We start from the raw sequence: 22,929 nt of genomic DNA on the forward strand, positions 1-22,929 counted from the left end.
TTTAAGGCCGCACTCAGCAATATTCCAGCTATATGACGGCGGTCTGTAAATAATCGAGTCTGGACCAGACAATCCAGTCATTGACAGCATGAGCATCGATCCACGCAATTGGGATCGATGACATGTATCAACCAAGTCAGCGAGCCTGACCACCCGATCCCGTTAGTCGGAATCTTCACGGGTCGGATGAAACAATGCCTCTACTTGATTCGTTGGTTATGAATAGCGAGTACACCTATACAAACACTTTAAGTATTGACTGATACCTTTTTCACAATTCCAATCAGCAGGGGAACTGTTACGTTTCGCAGCAGGGTCGTTTTCCTATCATAATCGTATTATATCTTAATACTTTAACATAGACTTTATTCTTGTGGGACTAATTACAAATTTGTAAAAGTGACCCGGAGGGCTAAGGCAAACAGGTAATACCTTTTCATGAAGAAATACCCTGGATATTTCAGAGGACACAGACACATATATTTTTGAATATTTATTACAAGGTTCGAACTGTACAAATTGTCTTTGGGTGTAAACAATACACTTACAAATACTTGTACGGACATCCTTGACAACAGGTTTCGTTCTCTTGAAAGTCAATATTTGTACATCAATGTCGCCCGGAGGTGTAAACAGTAAAGCCTCTTTATTCCGGAAATCTCCGCATCCCGGGCGATCCTTTTAGATCGCATGCTAGAAAAACACTCTCTGCTACAAACAATATATAGTTCATCTTGAAATTTGGTTACAGGGATACTAAAACGAGAAGCGATTTTTTCGGATTAATGATGTTTCACTGCACAGAATGGATAATTGCACTTGCTGATGGGTGTTTTGTCTCGAGGAGATCATATACAGCTGAGGTTGATGTAGGGGATCTCTTCAACTTTGACCTCATCGTTGATATTTGCCACTCTCTTTGAACGAACTGGAAGTAATATGGAATATCATACTGAGTGAAAACCAGTACCAACAAGAATGCATCCATATCTCCCGCTATCCTTGTATGTTTACAACAATTGTGAATATAAAATCTTTTAGGTCTGTGAGCCGCCTACGTGGTCTAGTGGATAGAGCTTTTGCCCTGAAGAGGGAAGGTCGGAGGTTGGTGACCGACCGAGTCATACCAAAAGACGTTAAACTATATGGTACTTCTTTTTACCCTGCCTGGCGGTCGGTATTAGTCAGTATACTGCGTCTGATTGGGATATCCATGTTAAACTGCGGCATAGTATCGCAATGGGCTAGCACTATAAAACTAACATTAGTCTGGACTAGCACACATACGAACGCGCGTACATAATCATGGCTATATTGGTGCAATAATCTAGAACGCTACGTTAAAGCCCTCACCGATGAAAACAATTGGCACTAGACACCTGGAAAACTTTGTTTACATTAATATGGCAGGCTGGATCGTTCGAGAAGTTTCTGTATGCGACAGTTTCTAGATATATATAATAGTGACCTGAAGGCGATTCGAATCCTGTTCGACCTTACTGGTTTCTAAACTACTTTCTAAGTGTGATTGGATACCTATTTTGGAACAACTAACTCCTCCCAGCTTTAAACACTGTATGCAACAACGAAGGCAAACCTCTTTCAAGACATTTAACATTCTTCTGAACCTTAGTGTACGCAAATACACGCATTCTAGAGCCTCTTACCTGTGACTGCAGACGCTTATTCGAGACGTCGTATTGCCATTTTATTGGTTTATTGTAAACCAGAAATTGTGTGTTTTAAAATAATGTTATTGATTATCACTATTCATCGATCGTGCGAGGTCCTTTACTGATTTCGCATTTTAATTCTGTGCGAGCTGATGTCTGTGTAACGTGTTCGTTTCAATTTGTAAATCACTTTCTTAATGTTATTATGTTCCTTGCTTTTTCTGCACCCTACCGGTGCTCGCTGGTTACATTTTCAAGTGACAAACGTCCGAAATATTGTTCGATGCGGAGTTAACCCGAACTAAACATTAACGAAACTCAATCATCCCCTTATCTTTTCATCTTACATTCTTTTTGGATTAGCTGATCTGCCGGAAGTCGCAGTTCTTCCACCTGAGTTGGAATATCTCTTTTCTCAGAATCACGTTCGTCATTGGATGAAGGAGGGCCGCGTTTCGTATCTCGTCGGCGTGGGTGACGGCGGAACGTTCTACTGAGGACATTGACAATCTGGAAAAAGAATATTCAATATTGTCAGTCTCAGAGAGATTGACTAACTGAAACACAGTACTGCTTCTTAGATGGTGTTGGTGTTGAGTAGCGCACTTACACTTTGTGTGTAGTGCTCTTCCTTTGAAGTTCAGGAACTTGAGGGCACTACTGGGCCCACTTGCACGAAGCGATCTTAGCGCTAAGATGATCGTAACTCCCATACTTTAACATAGGCTTACAAAAGTCTTGGCGCTTTGTGCAAGTGGGCCCAGGAGTACAGCATGTTGTTCAGCTTACATACCATAAAGACAAGTGGGGCGTTTTCAATACATTTGGGCAGCGCACTGATATTATTGCTGAGTTTGTTTGTTTGTTGTTTAACGCCGCACTCAGCAATGTTCCACCTATATGACGGCGGTCTGTAAATAATCAAATCTGGACCAGACAATCCAGTGATTGACATCGTGAGCATCGATTTACGCAATTTAGATACACTGACATGCATCAACAAAGTCACCGAGCCTGCCTCCCCGATCCCTCTTCCGAAAATCATAGTCGCCTTTTACGGCAAGCATGGGTTTCTGAAGACCTATTCTCTACCCGGATCTTCACGGGTCTTTTGCTGAGTAGCGTACATACGATAAAGACAAGTAGGGCATTTCCATTACATTTGAGCAGCGCACTGATATTATTTCTGAGTTGCACACCAACTTTAGTTATTGTAGATCATATATTTGTCTGGATATTTACTTTTATCTTCCTTTTGTGCTTTTAGTGAATCTCCGAGAACGATCTGAGATAATGCCGGACAGAGTTGAAAGTTATATGTGGTGATTGTTTGTGGATTTTTCGTCGGAGATGATTTTTCGATCAATGTTTCACACTACACAATTCTTTTCAATGAAAAGAGGATCCTGACAGTTTCTTATTTTTTTAAACGACCTCTTGCATGACCAGTGAAGAAGTCATTTTTGGTGGTAAAGTCTGAGGACAAATTATTAGACAGGTCATACAAAAGTGATTATTTAATTAGATTTAACAAATGTTATTATTAGTAGTTTAACTCTGCACTCAGTAATATTTGAATGACATCGGTTTGTAAATGATTAAGTTTTGACCAGACAAACCAGTGATAGACATCGTCAGTATTTATACATGCAATTTGGTTACGATGACATGTAATGGGCCATGTCATCACCCGATCCATTCAGTCGTCTCTTACGACAAGTATAGGTTGCTGTTGACCTATATTCGTATCCCCCGGGACAAGACTTAATAAAGAGTGAGTGAGTGAGTGAGTGAGTTTGATTTTACGCAGCCTTTAGCAATATTCCAGCAAAATCACGTCAGGGGACACCAGAAATTGGCTTCAGACAGAGTACCCATGTCGGGAATCGAACCCGGCGAAACGGAGAACACAGCATATTACCGATCTGCCGAACTCCCGCAGGCGGCCTCGACCCGCAGGTCTCTGCCTTGTTACTGCCCCCTCGCTATGACTGATCCTCTCATTGGTCACATCCCTGACATCACGTGATCTGTAACCTGGGTGACACAAACAGCGTGGTGAAATATCACATGGTTACCTTCTAAACCTCTGCGTTGTAGCTTACCTGATAATATATGAACAAAAGCTCACCTGAAGCACTTGGCATATTGTTTTCTGGCACAATCCTTGACCCTTATATACTGTTGTCTGGAGGATTAGTCACCTACACTGGGTGTGTGAAGGGTTACAGTTAGCTCCACTGGGTGTGTGAAGGGTCACAGGAAGCTACACTGTTGTATGGATGGTTACAGTCAGCTACACAGTTGGGTGGATGGTTACAGTCAGCTACACTGTTGTGTGGATGGTTACAGTCAGCTACACTGTTATGTGAAGGGTAACAGTCAGCTACACTGTTGTATGGATGGCTACAGTCAGCAACACTGTTGTATGGATGGTTACAGTCAGCTACACTGTTGTATGGATGGTTACAGTCAGCTACACTGTTGTGTGAAGCGGTTGCAGTCAGCTACACTGTTGTATGGATGGTTACAGTCAGCTACACTGTTGTATGGATGGTTACAGTCAGCTACACTGTTGTATGGATGGTTACAGTCAGCTACACTGTTGTATGAAGGGTTACAGTCAGCTACACTGTTGTATGGATGGTTACAGTCAGCTACACTGTTGTATGGATGGTTACAGTCAGCTACACTTGTGTGTTTGGTAACAGTCAGCTACACTGTTGTGTGAAGGGTAACAGTCAGCTAAACTGTTGTATGGATGGTTACAGTCAGCTACACTGTTGTATGGATGGTTACAGTCAGCTACACTGTTGTGTGAAGCGGTTGCAGTCAGCTACACTGTTGTATGGACGGTTACAGTCAGCTATACTGTTGTATGGATGGTTACAGTCAGCTACACTGTTGTGTGGATGGTTACAGTCAGGTACACTGCTGTATGGATGGTTACAGTCAGCTACACTATTGTATGAAGGGTTACAGTCAGCTACACTGTTGTATGGATGGTTACAGTCAGCTACACTGTTGTATGGATGTTACAGTCAGCTACACTTGTGTGTTTGGTAACAGTCAGCTACACTGTTGTGTGAAGGGTTACAGTCAGCTACACTGTTGTATGGATGGTTACAGTCAGCTACATTGTTGTATGGATGGTTACAGTCAGCTACACTGTTGTATGGATGGTTACAGTCAGCTACACTGTTGTGTGGATGGTTACAGTCAGCTACACTGTTGTGTGGATGGTTACAGTCAGCTACACTGCTATGTGGATGGTTACAGTCAGCTACACTGTTGTGTGGATGGTTACAGTCAGCTAAACTGTTGTGTGGATGTTAAAGTCAGGTACACTGTTGTGTGAAGGGTTACAGTCAACTACACTGTTGTACATGTATGGGTAGTTACAGTCAGCTACATTGTTGTGTGGATGGTTACGGTCAGCTACACTTGTGTGGATGGTTACGGTCAGCTACACTGTTGTGTGGATGGTTACAGTCAGAGACACTGTTGGGTGGATGGTTACGGTCAGCTACACTGTTGTGTGAAGGGTTACAGTCAGAGACACTGTTGGGTGGATGGTTACGGTCAGCTACACTTGTGTGGATGATAACAGTCAGCTACACTGTTGTGTGGATGGTTACAGTCAGCTACACTGTTGTGTGAAGGGTTACAGTCAGCTACACTGTTGTGTGGATGGTTACAGTCAGCTACACTGTTGTGTGGATGGTTACAGTCAGCTAAACTGTTGTGTGGATGTTACAGTCAGGTACACTGTTGTGTGAAGGGTTACAGTCTGGTACACTGTTGTTTGAAGGGTTACAGTCAAGTACACTGTTGTGTGAAGGGTTACAGTCAGGTACACTGTCGTGTGAAGGGTTACAATCAGCTACACTGTTGTATGAATGGTAACAGTCAGCTACATTGTTGTGTGGATGGTAACAGTAAGATATACTGTTGTGTGATGGCTAACACCCAAGCACATTGGTTGTGTGAAGGGTTACAGTCAAGTGCATTGGTTGTGTGAAGGGTCACAGTCAAGTGTATTGGTTGCGTTAAGGCTTAGAGCCAAGTGCATTGGTTGTGTGAAGGGTTACAGCCAAGTGTATTGGTTGCATTAAGGCTTACAGCCAAGTGTATTGGTTGCATTAAGGCTTACAGCCAAGTGTATATTTGTGTGAAGGGTTACAGTCAAGTGTATAGGTTGTGTGAAGGGTTACAGCCAAGTGTATTGGTTGCGTTAAGGCTTACAGCCAAGTGTATTGGTTGTGTGAAGGGTTACAGCCAAGTGTATTGGTTGTGTGAAGGCTTACAGCAAAGTGTATTGGTTGCGTTAAGGCTTACAGCCAAGTGCATTGGTTGTGTCAAGGGTTACAGCCAAGTGTATTGGTTGTGTGAAGGGTTACAGCCAAGCGTATAGGTTGCGTTAAGGCTTACAGCCAAGTGTATTGGTTGTGTGAAGGGTTACAGCCAAGCGTATAGGTTGCGTTAAGGCTTACAGCCAAGTGTATTGGTTGTGTGAAGGGTTACAGCCAAGCGTATAGGTTGCGTTAAGGCTTACAGCCAAGTGTATTGGTTGTGTCAAGGGTTACAGCCAAGCGTATAGGTTGCGTTAAGGCTTACAGCCAAGTGCATTGGTTGTGTCAAGGGTTACAGCAAAGTGTATTGGTTGCGTTAAGGCTTACAGCCAAGTGCATTGGTTGTGTCAAGGGTTACAGCCAAGTGTATTGGTTGTGTGAAGGGTTACAGCCAAGCGTATAGGTTGCGTTAAGGCTTACAGCCAAGTGTATTGGTTGTGTGAAGGGTTACAGCCAAGTGTATATTTGTGTGAATGGTTACAGTCAAGTGTATAGGTTGTGTGAAGGGTTACAGCTAAGTGCATTGTTTGTGTGAAGGGTTACAGTCAAGTGTATTGGTTGTGTGAAGGGATACAACCAAGTGTATTGGTTGTGTGAAGGGTTACAGCCAAATGTATATTTGTGTGAAGGGTTACAGTCAAGTGTATTGGTTGTGTGAAGGGATACAACCAAGTGTATTGGTTGTGTGAAGGGTTACAGCCAAGTGTATTGGTTGTGTGAAGGGTTACAGCCAAGTGTATATTTATGTGAAGGGTTACAGTCAAGTGTATTGGTTGTGTGAAGGGATACAACCAAGTGTATTGGTTGTGTGAAGGGTTACAGCCAAGTGTATTGGTTGTGTGAAGGGTTACAGTCAAGTGTATATTTGTGTGAAGGGTTACAGTCAAGTGTATATTTGTGTGAAGGGTTACAGCCAAGTGTACTGGTTGCGTTAAGGGTTACAGTCAAGTGTACTGGTTGCGTTAAGGGTTACAGTCAAGTGTATTGGTTGTGTGAAGGGTTACAGCCAAGTGTATATTTATGTGAAGGGTTACAGTCAAGTGTATTGGTTGTGTGAAGGGATACAACCAAGTGTATTGGTTGTGTGAAGGGTTACAGCCAAGTGTATTGGTTGTGTGAAGGGTTACAGTCAAGTGTATATTTGTGTGAAGGGTTACAGTCAAGTGTATATTTGTGTGAAGGGTTACAGCCAAGTGTACTGGTTGCGTTAAGGGTTACAGTCAAGTGTACTGGTTGCGTTAAGGGTTACAGTCAAGTGTACTGGTTGCGTTAAGGGTTACAGTCAAGTGTACTGGTTGCGTTAAGGGTTACAGTCAAGTGTATATTTGTGTGAAGGGTTACAGCCAAGTGTACTGGTTGCGTTAAGGGTTACAGTCAAGTGTACTGGTTGCGTTAAGGGTTACAGTCAAGTGTATATTTGTGTGAAGGGTTACAGTCAAGTGTACTGGTTGCGTTAAGGGTTACAGTCAAGTGTATATTTGTGTGAAGGGTTACAGTCAAGTGTACTGGTTGCGTTAAGGGTTACAGTCAAGTGTATATTTGTGTGAAGGGTTACAGCCAAGTGTACTGGTTGCGTTAAGGGTTACAGTCAAGTGTACTGGTTGCGTTAAGGGTTACAGTCAAGTGTATATTTGTGTGAAGGGTTACAGTCAAGTGTACTGGTTGCGTTAAGGGTTACAGTCAAGTGTATATTTGTGTGAAGGGTTACAGTCAAGTGTACTGGTTGCGTTAAGGGTTACAGTCAAGTGTATATTTGTGTGAAGGGTTACAGTCAAGTGTACTGGTTGCGTTAAGGGTTACAGTCAAGTGTATATTTGTGTGAAGGGTTACAGTCAAGTGTACTGGTTGCGTTAAGGGTTACAGTCAAGTGTATTGGTTGTGTAAAGGGTTACAGTCAAGTGTACTGGTTGCGTTAAGGGTTACAGTCAAGTGTACTGGTTGCGTTAAGGCTTACAGCCAAGTGTATATTTGTGTGAAGGGTTACAGTCAAGTGTACTGGTTGCGTTAAGGCTTACAGCCAAGTGTATTGGTTGTGTGAAGGGTTACAGTCAAGTGTATATTTGTGTGAAGGGTTACAGCCAAGTGTATTGGTTGTGTGAAGGGTTACAGTCAAGTGTATTGGTTGTGTAAAGGGTTACAGTCAAGTGTACTGGTTGCGTTAAGGGTTACAGTCAAGTGTTCTGGTCGCCTTCAGGGTTACAGTCAAGTGTACTGGTCGCCTTCAGGCTTACAGTCAAGTGTACTGGTTGCGTTAAGGCTTACAGTCAAGTGTACTGGTTGCGTTAAGGCTTACAGCTACGCTTGCAGTCTGACAGTTGCATTGGTTGTATGGATACCGATCTGCTCTTCAATGATATATCTGCTGTAGCTACCTTCACGCTGTGTGACGTCGCTGGAGAAGTGCACAGTCCTGTCTCGATCGGCTGCTGCTTGTTGACGCAGGACAGACACCATCGGCTCGGAGGCAGTTACCTCCCCTAAGTCAACCCCTGATGGTCTTGTGGATCCAAGATGTGGATCACTTTTTCCTGACTTCAAAGCCTTCATCTGGGAAAACTTGGGTCTTTCAATATCTGTTTATAGTAAGAGTGGTTATGAATATCCTGCTTCGATAACACATACTCTTTCTCTCTCTCTCTCTCTCTCTCTCTCTCTCTCTCTCTCTCTCTCTCTCGTCACACATTTTCTCTCTCCAGTCACACATTCTCTCGCCTGTGTCTCAATGAGCTAGCACTATGAAATCGGCAAAGTGTGTCTCAGTGAGCTAGCACTATGAAATCGGCAAAGTGTGTCTCAACGAGCTAACACTATGAAATCGGCAAAGTGTGTCTCAATGAGCTACCACTATGAAATCGGCAAAGTGTGTCTCAATGAGCTAACACTATGAAATCGGCAAAGTGTGTCTCAATGAGCTAACACTATGAAATCGGCAAAGTGTGTCTCAATAAGCTAAGACTGTGAAATCGGCAAAGTCGGTCTCAATGAGCTAACACTATGAAATCGGCAAAGTGTGTCTCAATGAGCTAGCACTATGAAATCGGCAAAGTGTGTCTCAATGAGCTAACACTATGAAATCGGCAAAGTGTGTCTCAACGAGCTAACACTATGAAATCGGCAAAGTGTGTCTCAATGAGCTAACACTATGAAATCGGCAAAGTGTGTCTCAGTGAGCTAGCACTATGGAATCGGCAAAGTGTGTCTCAATGAACTATGAAATCGACAAAGTGTGTCTCAATGAGCTAACACTATGAAATCGGCAAAGTGTGTCTCAGTGAGCTGACACTATGAAATCGGCAAAGTGTGTCTCAATGAGCTAACACTATGAAATCGGCAAAGTGTGTCTCAATTATGTATGAAAATCAGTATGAAATCGGTAAAGGTCTCTCGCCATTCTCTCGCCACACACACATTCTCTCTCCAGCAAAACACATTGCCTCCCCTGCAACCATTTCTCTCCAGCATTTCTTTCTCTCCCGTCAGACATTCTTTCTCCCACTGCACCTATTCTCTCGCCCGTCACGCACATTCTCTCTCCCGTCACGCACATTCTCTCGCCCGTCACGCACATTCTCTCTCCCGTCACATATATTCAGTCTTTATACCATGTGTCTCTACCGTACCTTCGTCCACTCCTTCTGTGTCCTCGAGGTCTGTAAGCCGTAGGCTGCTTTCCCCTTTCCATTCCTGATCCTTCTCGGAGTCGGCGGACGCGTAGTCTCTGTCCTGCTCATTCTCCGTGTAGAACAGTTTGCTTGCTGGCACGGAAACATCAAACGCCTCCACGCTCCTATGTACTGATGACCCGACACTGTGCGAGGTTCCATCTTGAGGCAAATGGTCCTGGTTGTCACGTGACATCTGTGTTCCGTCAGAAAAGGTTGTGGCGTTTGTTTAAAAAAACATCACATCACTGTGAAAAAAGAAAAATGGGTAAAACTTACGATATCATCACCATCAAGTAACATTTATTCAGATTGTACATACCTAGATATCCGGTGTTGGTAATATTTGTTGGCGATCATGTTTCGTACGTTATGGTAATTTATTTCAAATTTATAATCTGTTTACGACCCGTGAAGATCCCGACTATGCTTGTCGTAAGAGGCGACGAACGGGATCGGGTGGTCAGGCTCGCTGACTTGGTTGATGCATGTCATCGGTCCCAATTGCATGGATCGATGCTCATGACATTGATCACTGGATTGTCTGGTCCACTCGTATTTTCTTGTTATAATGGGTAAAACTTACGATATCATCACCATCAAGTAACATATATTTAGATTGTACTTACCTAGATATCCGGTGTTGGTAATATTTGTTGGCAATCATGTTTCGTACGTTATGGTAATTTATTTCAAATTAATAATCTGTTTACGACCCGTGAAGATCCCGGGGTAGAATAGATCTTCAGCAACCCATACTTGCCGTAAAAGGCGACTATGCTTGTCGTAAGAGGCGACGAACGGGATCGGGTGGTCAGGCTCGCTGACTTGGTTGATGCATGTCATCGATCCCAATTGCATGGATCGATGCTCATGACATCGATCACTGGATTGTCTGGTCCAGACTCGATTATTTACAGACCGCCGTCAAATAGCCAAATCAGGAAAGTACCCAAAAAAACCTAAATAAACCAAAAATACTACACCCATTCAAAAAAATCGACAGAATAATTACTAAACTACAAACAGGCCACACCAAACTAAATAACCACCGTAAAATAACTATTATACACACAACAGGAAACTGCCCAGAATGCAAACAACAAGAAACACCAGAACACGTACTCATTCACTGCACACACTACCAAACACACCGAACAACACTACAGACCACCCTAAATCTTAAAACCGGACTTACACTAGAATCAATCCTAAATCCACAAAAAAATTTTAGAAAAATTCAAAGCCTTAGGCATATACCTAATTAAAACAGGACTGATTAGTCGCATTTAAACCCCAAATAAAATATTAAAACCAAAACTACCTTATCTAACACACACAGCTCCCTTAGTTCGTCCCCCACCCACTCTTGGCATTCTTTCCAAATCTCAAAATTTCAAAATTACTATATAAGCAACCCCTAAAGCCCCCCTCCTGGGTTGCACAAACTCATTTTTCCCATTTTTGGAAACACATTAAATGGCCTGGCCGGACCCGTGTGCGACATACGCTTGCAGTCGGAAAGCGCACGTTATATCTCCAATATAAGTAAGTAAGTAAGCAACGCCCTTTGCCGTTAGCGTACGATGACACGCAAACATACTGTAGCTCCAATCAATTATCGCCTCGTGGGAAAAGCAACGGTTGCTGAAGATATATTCTAACCCAGAATCCCCACGGGGAATTTCTTACTAGTTGAATCCCCGAAGACAATTGCTTAGGGTAGATTTACACATGCATTTTTACCAGATTCTTATCCGTCATGTCTGATGACTTAAAGGGGCTATGGCAGCTTGGCTATTTGAAGAACAGGGGATAAAGCAGAAACAATGGCCCCGCGTGCATTTGCTTAACCCGCTCGATGCCGAGTTATTTTTCTGACACACATTTTCATAAGATCTGAATCTCCGGCTATAGAATGACGCAGAGATGTAGAATATAAAATTTCCTGTATGATGGTGTACATGTAACTGCAAATGTAAGGATCGGTTTGAAAAAAAGATACTGTTGAATGTTATCAGAGATTTCTGCATGCGTTAAAAAACATCAATTTTCCTGCTTCTATCGTACACCGATAAAAGTACTGTCCAACGATTTTTTTCGGAAACTGTTTGCGAACCTAAAACCGGAACGATTTATATAATGGGTAAAACTTACGATATCATCACCATCAAGTAACATATATTTAGATTGTACTTACCTAGATATCCGGTGTTGATAATATTTGTTGGCAATCATGTTTTGTACGTTATGGTAATTTATTTCAAATTTATAATCTGTTTGTTTGTTTGTTGGTTGGTTTGACGCGTCACCCGTATTTTCTTGTTATATGTCGGCGACCAATATATATATATATATATATATATATATATATATATATATATATATATATATATATATATATATATAATGGCTGCTCGTGTGTAACGTTATGCTCTGCTCCCTAGCATCCATTCACCTAATAAAGGAGTAAGCATATGCTCCGAAATGTTGTGTTCTTATAAAATGAAGTTGACATCCATAAATTCACTTCCTTGTGTGTCACTTCTCAATGCCATTCAAAGACGTTATACTTCCAATACAAAAGAAATAGCTTCCGTAAAGAACGAAAATTTATTTCCCTCTATGGCCTCAAAGACAACAGGGAGGGTACAAAGAACGTACACTGAAAAGGGGGCATAACTCCGCTGTGTTTATCACTAGTTCATTCTTCCCCGCCCTTAAGGCGGGGAAGTATACGGGAGAGGTTAATTTAAGAGCATGTAAGTCGACATGTTGGTTTCTTTGAAATTTCAAGCCACACAGTTACCGAAACGAAACATACAAATCATGTGAAATGTGCGTGAAATGTTGATGTTTATCTTTTACAGCAATAAGAGATACTTCCAAATCGTCTTGCTATTCTGAGACTTAGTCACTTTTCGTAATGCTGATAACCCATGAAATTTGTTCATTTTGTTTTTAAAAGAACTAAACATGATCCCATTTCGCTAAAGTTGACCGGTCTATATTTTGTAAGAATAAACTATTGCGCATTGAGCGATTATCTCCATTAGCTATAGGCGTAGTATAAAAGTGATAAATTCACGCACTGACCTTGCATTGCTGTACATCGTATCTTATTCAAGCTGTATCACTGAGAGTGAGTGATTATCTCCCTTACCCGAACAGCTCAATTGCGCACTACCTCTGCAATGTATCGTATGTTATTCAGGCAGCCATCGAGAAAAGTTCCAGGAAGGAATTTAGGCCAAGCCTGTCACGCGCACTCAATTTTCACACTGCTATTGCAACATATTGTTCAACACGATTAAATAACAGGCTTCTATAAAGTATGACTTTGTTCAATAAACAAAACATGTAAAACAACGGGTTTGATATGAGAATACTTTTATTAGTTGTCTTCATAATCACATGTATGGCGCTTGCTGTGCATAGTTGAGCACAGCATTGTTTTAAATACTTCACTGTATGTAATGTATGGTACATACCGTTTCATGCGGCGGTTTACGTTTCTGCATGGTTTATTGCTTTGACAAAAAAAAATTTACTTCCAGCAGAGATCATACACCCGTATATGTTCTTTGCTTCTGGATACATAGGAAATCAACAGGTTGGCCTGTAGTTTGCAATTATTTTCCAAAAAGATAATACGGTTGCATGATATCTTCACGATGTTTGGGTTGAACATAGTAACATTCTTCTAAACATATTTCCAATCTAAGCCGGAAGCAATCACAACACAAACCCAGTTAACCAAACGGAACCATATACAAGAGTGAGTGAGGTAGTTTGGTTTAACGCCGTCTTGAATAGTATTCCGTGTCAGCTTGAAGTGGGAGGAAAGTCTGAAGTGATGCAGGTCTTAGACGTTCACCACTTTGGTGAAACCAACGAGCAAGGGTTTTGTGCTGACAACAAAATCGGGGTGAACCGAGATTCAAACACACTGTCATAGGTTTCTGGCGTGCCCAAGGGACACAACTCTGCATAAAATCATTATTTCTGTATAAATTACCACCAGAGACAATAAATAGATCTTATTTGTGTGCACACACACACACACACACACACACACACAAACCCTTTTCAAAAAAGCTGTATCCGCCCATGCTATTATACAACAAAGATGTTTTAGATGAGATATGTATTGCGGAACATTCCATGAAGAAAGAGTGGCAATATTACACAATCACAAACTACAAAATACATTTTTTTATTGGTACTAATAGTGGGTATATATATTAAGTTTTGCCTGACAGGCCCACTTTTCTTGCCTGGGTTTTCTTTGTGCTGACCAATTAAAGACACTGTTTCTTTTATTGTGCTTTCCAAAGATAAGTACATTAATAACAACCAATTTGTACTTAACACAAATTCTCTCCTCCCATAGCTTACACTTCCTTCCTCTGCACATAACATTATATTGCGGGGAGCTATTGATGCTCTGCAGCAATCTCTACTTGTTGTCACTTGGTAGGGACAATATGTTTTCGTGATGTTTTGTTCACGAGGAACCAAGGAGTGTAACGAAGGTGTCACGCGCTGGGACCGGAGCTTTCCTTCACCTCTGTCCAAAGGGCAGACAATCCCAAACGTCATTTAATTTCAAACCGCCAGAAAATAACTATAACATGCTTTTCCCTTTGTGAATTTTACATTGAAATTTACTACAAAATGTGCTCCGTTTTGCTACGCTACACAATATTCAAACAAACTGGAGATTATCAAAGGTTCATTAATATCTTCGTATGAAATGTTATTTAACATTGATAAATATCCATAGTACAATTAACTGCGTGAAAGAATATGTGAAAGACGTATAGCAAATATGTCAGCAGCAGGATAGAATAATCGTGTGCACTTTCATTCACCCGACCTTCGCCTCAAAGAAAATACCAAATACGCAGGACGGAACGTTTGACAATTTCAGTTGGTTTTGGTTTGTTGTTTAACGCCGCACTCAGCAATAGTCCAGCTATATGACGGCGGTCTGTAAATAATCGAGTCTGGACCAGACAATCCAGTGTTTAACATCATAGGCATCGATCCACGCCATTGTGATACGATGACATGCATCAACCAAGTCAGCGAGTCTGACCAATCTCATTCTCAGCTATTTGTTTAGCGGTAGCGAGAACTAAGATCTGATTTTAATGAGATTGCAAGTTTGACTACCCGATCCCGTAAGTCGCTTCCTTGTCGCCCTTTACAGCAAGAATGGAAAATTTCAGTTGAATTAACCAAACCATTGTAATCTATTATTAATTCCCTAATTCTTACTACTATACTCTTCCCTTTATTATTCTAACACTACCAAGCCAGTATACGCAACGAAAGGACGAATGGATCTCTCAAAAATACAGTTTTATTTTGTTTACATTTGAAACAAGTGGAGTTTCCGAGCACAACGTTTGTTTTGATACCTGATTTATTTCGCTTGATTTCATCTAGACACTTTGTATTAGTGAAAAAGACCATTTGTCATTTGACTCTAAAATGTATGAGGAATTCAGGGATGTATGTGTCGCAGCTGAGTTTGAAATATACGTGATGTAATAGTCGACTCATAACTGGCAACTTATGGCGGAAAGTTCATTTCGGCGTTCGTGTTTGGGTATTTTCCAAAACATTCTAAACAAGGTTTGTAGGGGACGTTTCAGAATGATCACTGGCGATTTGATAAAAAAAAGAAGAAAAAAAAGAAAAGAAAACAAACTGCCGTAGTCACTAATATGCTATTGTTTTAATTCAATTTTCCGAGTAAATATCCGATATGTAAGTTTCAAAACAAACACTAAATAACGCCATGTATGGTGATTTAGTAATGGGTCAAAAACAATCTCATTAAAATCAGATTAGATTGTTTCAAAAATGGCGTGATTTACGATGTGACTAATTTTCAGAGGTCATTTTCAGTCATTTATCTTTGGCTAAAACGACAGTCGGTGATATCACAGAACAGGGAATTTTCCACAGAATTCATAACTGTGGTGTGTTTGGTGTGCGTGATGTTTGTTGAATTTTATTCGACTTCAAATTGAGGGTTGAGGAGACCCAAGAGCTTAAAATATGTCATAATAAAAGCAATTGCTGGCCTTATTCGTCTGGGGGCACGGATGTCGCAGCTGGCTTCCGATATGCTCGCGGGTTCGAATCTAAGATTCGCCCTGATTATCTTTCCTAGTTTGACAGCACCATTCCCATGCTCACTGGTTTCACTAAATAGTAAGCCTCAAGACCTGCATAACTTTAGGGTATTCCTCCCACATTAGGCTGGCACTCTGTGTGAAATAACAGAAACATCTCTTAGTGCGTGAAGACGTTCATCGCGTTGCGATAACCCTCACGGGTGAAGCCGATATTAACTTCAAATCTACACTTAACTAGGTTGGGTTTTTTAAAATGCCGAATGTCATTATGACTATCAAGGATATGCACAAGTATAGGAGATGAAAAATTATGTTCACTTACTTGGAAAATGTAAGAACAACTCTCAACAGGGATGAAAAAATATTCTACCGTTTCATGACGTCATTTAACGTCGCGTCACAGTTGCTATGACGTCATAGTACTGATGACGTCAACCGAAGAAAGCATGACCACCTGTAAGCTGGGCCCCGTCGCTAATACCGCAAGTTGACGACGCGCATAGGGAGCCGGGAATCAGCTTAGATCACGTGTCACGCTTAGACCACGAACTAATACATGTTGCTTTAAAAATGTAACATGACATGTGATTATTCGCCTATTCAAAACAATGTGCCGGCGCTAAGATCTTGTTGGTTTTTTTTTATAATACTTTTGAACAAAGGCTTATGGAGCACAATGCTTGTGTATAGAATTTTGCTTCCCAAGAGAATTCTATGTTATACCAGCCAAGGAACTATGAGCAAATATAAGGTTTCCACTTCCAAGACTATTAATATGAAATACAAGAAATGTTTTCCGAAAAAACCCGCCATTTTTGCTAAATTAAAGAAATAACTATATTATGTAACGAAACCCGTCATTTCGTGTCAGTCCAATAATCACATTGCATAAATAAAGCCGTAAAAGTGTATGAAATGTATGAAATCAAATCAAGTCACTTGGTATAGCACCAAAGTGCAATGAGGAGTAGAGATATATAGTAACATAAGTATTTTATTTTTGTCAATCCGTCAACGTACAAAGAAGGTCACTGCCACGTGACCTATTTTAGCCACGCCCCAAGCACGGAACCAGGTCATCATTCCCTGGTTAGCCCGATTACACAAAATTCTATTTCCGTGGATTTCCGAGTGATCGCGGTTCCGTGGATTTCCGAGTGATCGCGGTACCTGCGAATGGTGGCCACGGCTAAATAATCTACTGGTAGCAAATATTTAAGTAGCCGTACCCAAAATATAAACCTACAGTGTTGACCAAATCTGCCTCAGGAGAAGACATCAGGGAACATCTCCTTGAAAAGAAGAGAAAAGCAAAGGAAGAGAAACAGATGAAAGAAATGAAAGAGGTAACGAAGCTTAAACGAGAAGAAGAGAAAGCCGCCCGGAAAGGCCTAAGAGAAAAGAACAGGAAGAGAAGCGTGAGCAAAAGAGAAAGCAAGGAGACGAGAAAAAGGCACCCGAACTGTTAAAACAAATTGAAAAGAAAAGAAAAGCAACACTAGACAGTGATCAAGACCTCTCTGAATCCCAGATTCCCTACATGGATGACGACGACTACGACGACACCGATTTTCCAGATAGTACCCTCCGGGATTTTTGTCACCTTTGTTTGGGTCAGGATTTGGCGGATGATGATGACTGGGTGGGATGTCTAAATTGGACTGAATGGTTCCACAAGAATTGCCTGGGATACCAGACAGCGTTAGAAATTGGCACTAGTCCTGTAGTCCTTGCCAAACTACCCAATACTGAAGGTATCCTAAGGACTAATTTGCCATGTTTAATGGTTTTGCTATATGTTATCATTATAAGGACTAGTGAACTTAAAATGTTAGTTTCTACCGCTGCCAGACATTAACACACCAACAACTCGCCGACCTTCTCTTCACGTGTGACATTTGTAGCTGAGAGAGAAAAAAATGTTTCCCGCATATGCAATGTGAATTTTATTCTTGGCATTGTTTGCTTTGTTAAAAGAAGTGAACTCAGTGTTCATTTCACATTAAAAGGTACAAAACATAAACATATTTTTCATATTTTAACAGAAAATGGAATATCCCTTTTACGCCCTTTTCCACGAGATTCACGCATACTTTATTCAAAATAATAGAAAGACTGAATGAAACAGGATTCGATGGTGACAGCGTTTGGGTTTAGTGACTGAGAAGAAAACTAATGTCAGTATAAGAAAACACATGTATCTGTGTACAGTGATACCAAAATGAGACAAGCCAATGAAGTTGTATTTATGTTGCTATTATTTTGATGTTCTCATTGACACAACGTAAAAAATACACAATTGTAATTATGTTAAGACATTTTTTTTAAATTCTTAAAGTGTCCGGGTACTGCCTCAGGGGTGTCCGACTTCAACCGCAGGCGTCCGATTACTACCGAAGTAGTCGTCGAGGAAATATCCTAAGAATTTGCTAAAACAAGCGCACGAACACGACCACTACCGACTATAATCACCACAGCAGTTACCTCCCTTCACATATACGATGAAAGAAAGTCAATGGGTACTTTGGTTCAACTTGCATGCCGTTAAGAACGTTAAGTGTCCAAGTGCTGCCCACCCGCTCCCGATATAATTTGGAAGAAAACTCTTCTATGAAAGCCTTTTGGTGTGCAGCGGTTTGTTCATTCGGACGTCACATGTATTTAACTTAGCAAGACCCTTGTGGTTCGTGCTCTGTCACGGCAGTGTGTTTGGATTTGCCTAACATCGGGCTAAGGGTAACTTTTTATCATGTAAGGTTTGAAGGCTCGATTATGTTTTCACTTCATAATTATTTTGAGTAACGATTTCTCCGACATACTGACCGATAGATTCACTTGCTTTATCCCTCCAACGGCAGATTTCGGTAACCTTGTCTTGAAATCAGAGTACTCTATCAGTCCATTCAATCAACGCTAAATTCAACGACAACCAAAATATACCTTTCATTCCCGCTGAAAAATTGGTGTCCAAATGACCGTGACCCTTATTGAGGCAAGGGCAGCTAAACTACATTCTTTGGTGAGAGTGACTTCCCTTTGGCCATTGTCATGCAAGCTCCTCACAGCGATAGTACGTTCCCTGAGCTCTCTATACTATCGCTGCCACCAGCCAAAACTCCCCACAGTGATAGATGACCACAACCATACTTGGAGTTGAACTCGCAGCCGATTGACCGTTATGTTTACAAACAAGTGACGACTGTCGTGACGCCGAATACGCTTACCCCTGTTAAATTACTTCTTTTTTTTTTGTCAATTTGAATTTCTATTTCATTAAAACTCTCATGTAATTGATAAAGTGAGAATGTGAGGGAGAAGTGGGTTGATTTTCCGTTAGTCTCCAATCTCGAACCAATCTGATTATACCAACAACAAAGTAAATTCATCTGGAAAACATGGTCAAACGTAAACGTTTTCAAAGTCAGCGAGCTTGACCACCCGATCCCGTTAGTCCCCTTTTACGACAAGCATACTCACCTTTTACGGGGTTGCTGAAGACCTATTCTAACCCGGATCTTCACGGGTTGTTTAGGTAGTGATCATATTCTTATACCGATGAGTGCTGAAAGAGTAATCGCCCTTTACGTAAAACACAGCTGAATTACGAATTATTGATTATATGATATATACTGGGTTAGTGAGCATGATTGCTACGCGGCATTGAGAGTGTACCTGTCATAAAGTAATGAATGAATGCTGTTCAATAATAGTAAGAATAGTAGGGCTGTTTGCCTATTGCTGGTGCGGTGAACATGTCGTCGGGTGTGATTCGTTTGTCTGCCATTCCGTTTCGGTTCGACAGTTGTATGCACCCGGTTCATACTTTTTTATGTAACCACGTGCTGTCCGTGTGCGTGTGTTGACAACTGCCATGCCTTGCCTATGACTATTAAATGGTCTGAATAACTGCCGAGGACTTCTTCGTCTTCTTTTAAAAACCCATCAACAATCGGGGCGATACTTTGTTTTGAACATATAAGTCTGGCACGCCTAAGCAAGGAATTACTGAACTCGTAGGCCAACTGGTGTTGTTGTTTTTTTTATAACTGTCATTGTATATTTCACATGATAATGCTGATATTGATGATTTTCCGGTAATGATTCCCACCCAAACTATGATAAAAAGATTAAAGTGAGTGAGTGTGTATGGTTTTACGCCGCTTTTAGCAATATTCCAGCAATATCACGGCGGGGGACACCAGAAATGGGCTTCACACATTGTGCCCATGTCGGGAATCGAACCCGGGTATTCCGCGTGACGAGCGAACGCTTTAACCACTAGGCTACCCGACCGCCCCTAAAAACATTGAAACTGCCATCTACCGCAAGCCTCCCCACACTGACCAGTACATTCACTATTCTGTTCAAAGCGGTGTTGAACCAAATACAAGCACGGAGTATACTCGTTACCCGTTCACCTGATCAGTGTACTGTTTTATCCTCAGCTCCATGATGTATACAACGCAAGAAGCTTAGGAAACTGGGGCATATTTAACAACGGATTCAGCAACAGAGCATCCATTGAAGGATAGGGTGAAAAGTGTGTACAATATATGTCTCCACAGTTACATGTGGCTCGTGTATAAATGGATGCATGAGTATGATTTGTTGTTGATATTTACAATAAAACACATATATTAAATTCATTTAATATCTACAAGCAGGTGAAATTCGGAGTAGGATTTCTATGATGTGCACATCAAACATAAATTTGAAGGAAAAACAATATTTTTCCAGGTACAGGCTTAAATTTGATGTGATAATGAAAGTGGTACACATTGCATGTCACAAATATAAACTGAACCTTTTTCTCTTTCTTTTTGTGATATATTGATCTTATTTTCAAACAATGTTCATTGATATTTTGTAGGTGTTTGTTGCTGTTTGATTTAAAACCGCTTTGAACAGTATTTCATTTATTTTTGCAGACCACCAAGGAACAGAAACAGTAAGTAGTCATATTTCATTTATTCACTTCCGCACATTGTCAAACCAGCTAGTACATGATTAAACATATAATCCCATCCTGTTTACTTAATTACACACTGCCACTGAGTGTCAATAGTCTGATAAGGAAAGTTCACAAACCTGCTACATCGCGTCAAGTACCTGACAATAATACCAGTAGTCCAGCTTTATAAAGTTACTGGTAGATACACACGCTGCTCAGGCCTTCCTTGTCAAGACCCGTGAAGATTCCGGGGTAGAAAAGGTCTTCAGAAACCCATCCTTGCCGTAAAAGGTGACTATGCTTGTCGCAATAAGCGACTAAGGGGATCGATCGGGTGGTCAGGCTTGCTGACTTGGTTGATGCATGTCTTCGATTCCAGTTGCGTGGATCGATGCTCATAATATTAATCACTGGATTGTCTGGTCCAGACTCGATTATTTACAGACCGCCGTCATATAGCTGGAATATTGCTGAGTGCGGCGTAAAACAACAAACCACAAACCACCACATCCTTGTCAACTACAACAACACCTACGTTTGTAACCTAGGAAAACACTGTTGACACTGCTTTAGCATACTTTAGCTATGTTTCAGCTATGCTTCAGCTATGATTCTGTTCCTCACACGTACCCACACGTCACTGTTGGGGTCAGGGAGTTCTTCCATCTCAATGATGTCCTCCTCCGCTGTCACGTTCAGGGGCAGCTCTGGCAGTCGGCCGTTGTTCACGTCACCCACCAGCACTAGGATCACTCTGTTAGGGTTCGGGGCGGTCGGGTAGCCTAGTGGTTAAAGCGTGAGCTGGTCACGCCGAAGGTCCGGGTTTGATTCCCGACATGGGTACACTGAGTGAAGCCCATTTCTGGTGTCCCCCGCCGTGATATTGCTGGAATATTGCTAAAAGCGGCGTAAACCCATACTCACTCACTCACTCACTCACTCACTCACTCACTCACTCACTCACTCACTCACTCACTCACTCACTCACTCACTCACTCACTCACTCACTCACTCACTCACTCACCCACCCACCCACCCACCCACCCACCCACCCACCCACCCACCCACCCACCCACCCACCCACCCACCCACCCACTCACTCACTCACTCACTCACTCACTCACTCACTCACTCACTCACTCACTCACTCACTCACTCACTCACTCACTCACTCACTCACTCACTCACTCACTCACCCACCCACTCACTCACTCACTCACTCACTCACTGTAAGGGTTCATATTAGAGATGTAGTGCGTGGTCGACTTCATGATAAAGTAGGGATCATCAAAAAAATTGACACAACCAATACTGTCTTCCAGCTTGTGTTAATGCTTTCTACAACATTGTCAGCCACGAAGGAACCTGGAAGGAAGTCTCTGTCTGGGAGGATAAGTCTCAGTTCATGTCTCTCCTCCAGTACGATGCAGAGTTCTTGCATAACAAACTCAAAAAGCATCCTTGTTGAAGTCCTTCCTGGACACTTTGTGAACCCCTTGACCCATGAGGACCTAAATGAGATGTCCAATCTTTGTCCAGTTGGTAGACACCAGTAAATCGGACACAAGGAGAAGAGCTATTTAAAACATCAGAGTGATGGACGCAGATAGCCACACTCGACCCTGACATGCTGTCCAGTGATAGGTAAACTCTTGGCAGACTGTGTGGGTTGTTGTAGGGACACCATACTCAGTCACACATGAGTAGTTCCCGTTTCCTTCGACGGTAACTAATGATGTAACGATCCATTGAACAAACATAAGACACTGGCAGCAACAGGAGATAGGGTTTCCATCCGGCTTCAGGGTCAGCTTGTTCCTCTCTCCTAGAGTCTCGAGCTCCAACATATCCATCGTGTCATCGTCAAAGTAGGTGATGGAGTTCACTGAGACGTCGAGGAGGCTGAGGTCAGGCAGATCAGTAGACATTAATGGTACAGACACGAGACTGTTTCTGGACAGATTTAGAATAATCAAAGAACGAAAAGAGTGCATGTCCATATATTGCAAGTTGTTTCCTACAATCTCTAAATGACGTTAACTGTATATTGTCTTTAATCCTTGAAGTACCGGTCCCCCTTCTAGAAGTGTGTTCTTATCCAAACCCATTTGTTCAAGGACAGAGATTTAAGTTAGGAAA

The 22,929-nt window shown here is 41.7% G+C and overlaps 1 protein-coding gene across 4 annotated transcripts; it reads right to left on the reverse strand.

Moving 5' to 3' along the window:
- Positions 1 to 480: 480 nt before the first annotated feature.
- LOC124112215 lies at positions 481 to 18,879 on the reverse strand. Of its 4 annotated transcripts, none has more exons than XM_048384671.1 (6): positions 18,780 to 18,879; positions 9,628 to 9,935; positions 8,398 to 8,598; positions 3,595 to 3,710; positions 2,021 to 2,183; positions 481 to 928 (listed from the first exon to the last, which is right to left on the reverse strand). In XM_048384671.1, the coding sequence occupies exons 2-6, from the start codon at positions 9,881 to 9,883 to the stop codon at positions 849 to 851; spliced, it is 816 nt and encodes a 271-aa protein (XP_048240628.1). In that variant the 5' UTR covers positions 9,884 to 9,935; positions 18,780 to 18,879; the 3' UTR covers positions 481 to 848. The 4 variants fall into 4 exon arrangements, with proteins under 4 accessions (XP_048240628.1, XP_046328181.2, XP_048240626.1 ...); XM_046472225.2 differs by having other exon boundaries at positions 9,646 to 9,935; positions 18,663 to 18,820; XM_048384669.1 differs by having other exon boundaries at positions 18,663 to 18,820.
- Between the last annotated feature and the right edge of the window lie 4,050 nt (positions 18,880 to 22,929).

The sequence above is a fragment of the Haliotis rufescens genome, unplaced genomic scaffold (assembly GCF_023055435.1).
Source record: "Haliotis rufescens isolate VD_foot unplaced genomic scaffold, xgHalRufe1.0.p SCAF_5, whole genome shotgun sequence".
NCBI classification, from domain to species: domain Eukaryota; kingdom Metazoa; phylum Mollusca; class Gastropoda; order Lepetellida; family Haliotidae; genus Haliotis; species Haliotis rufescens.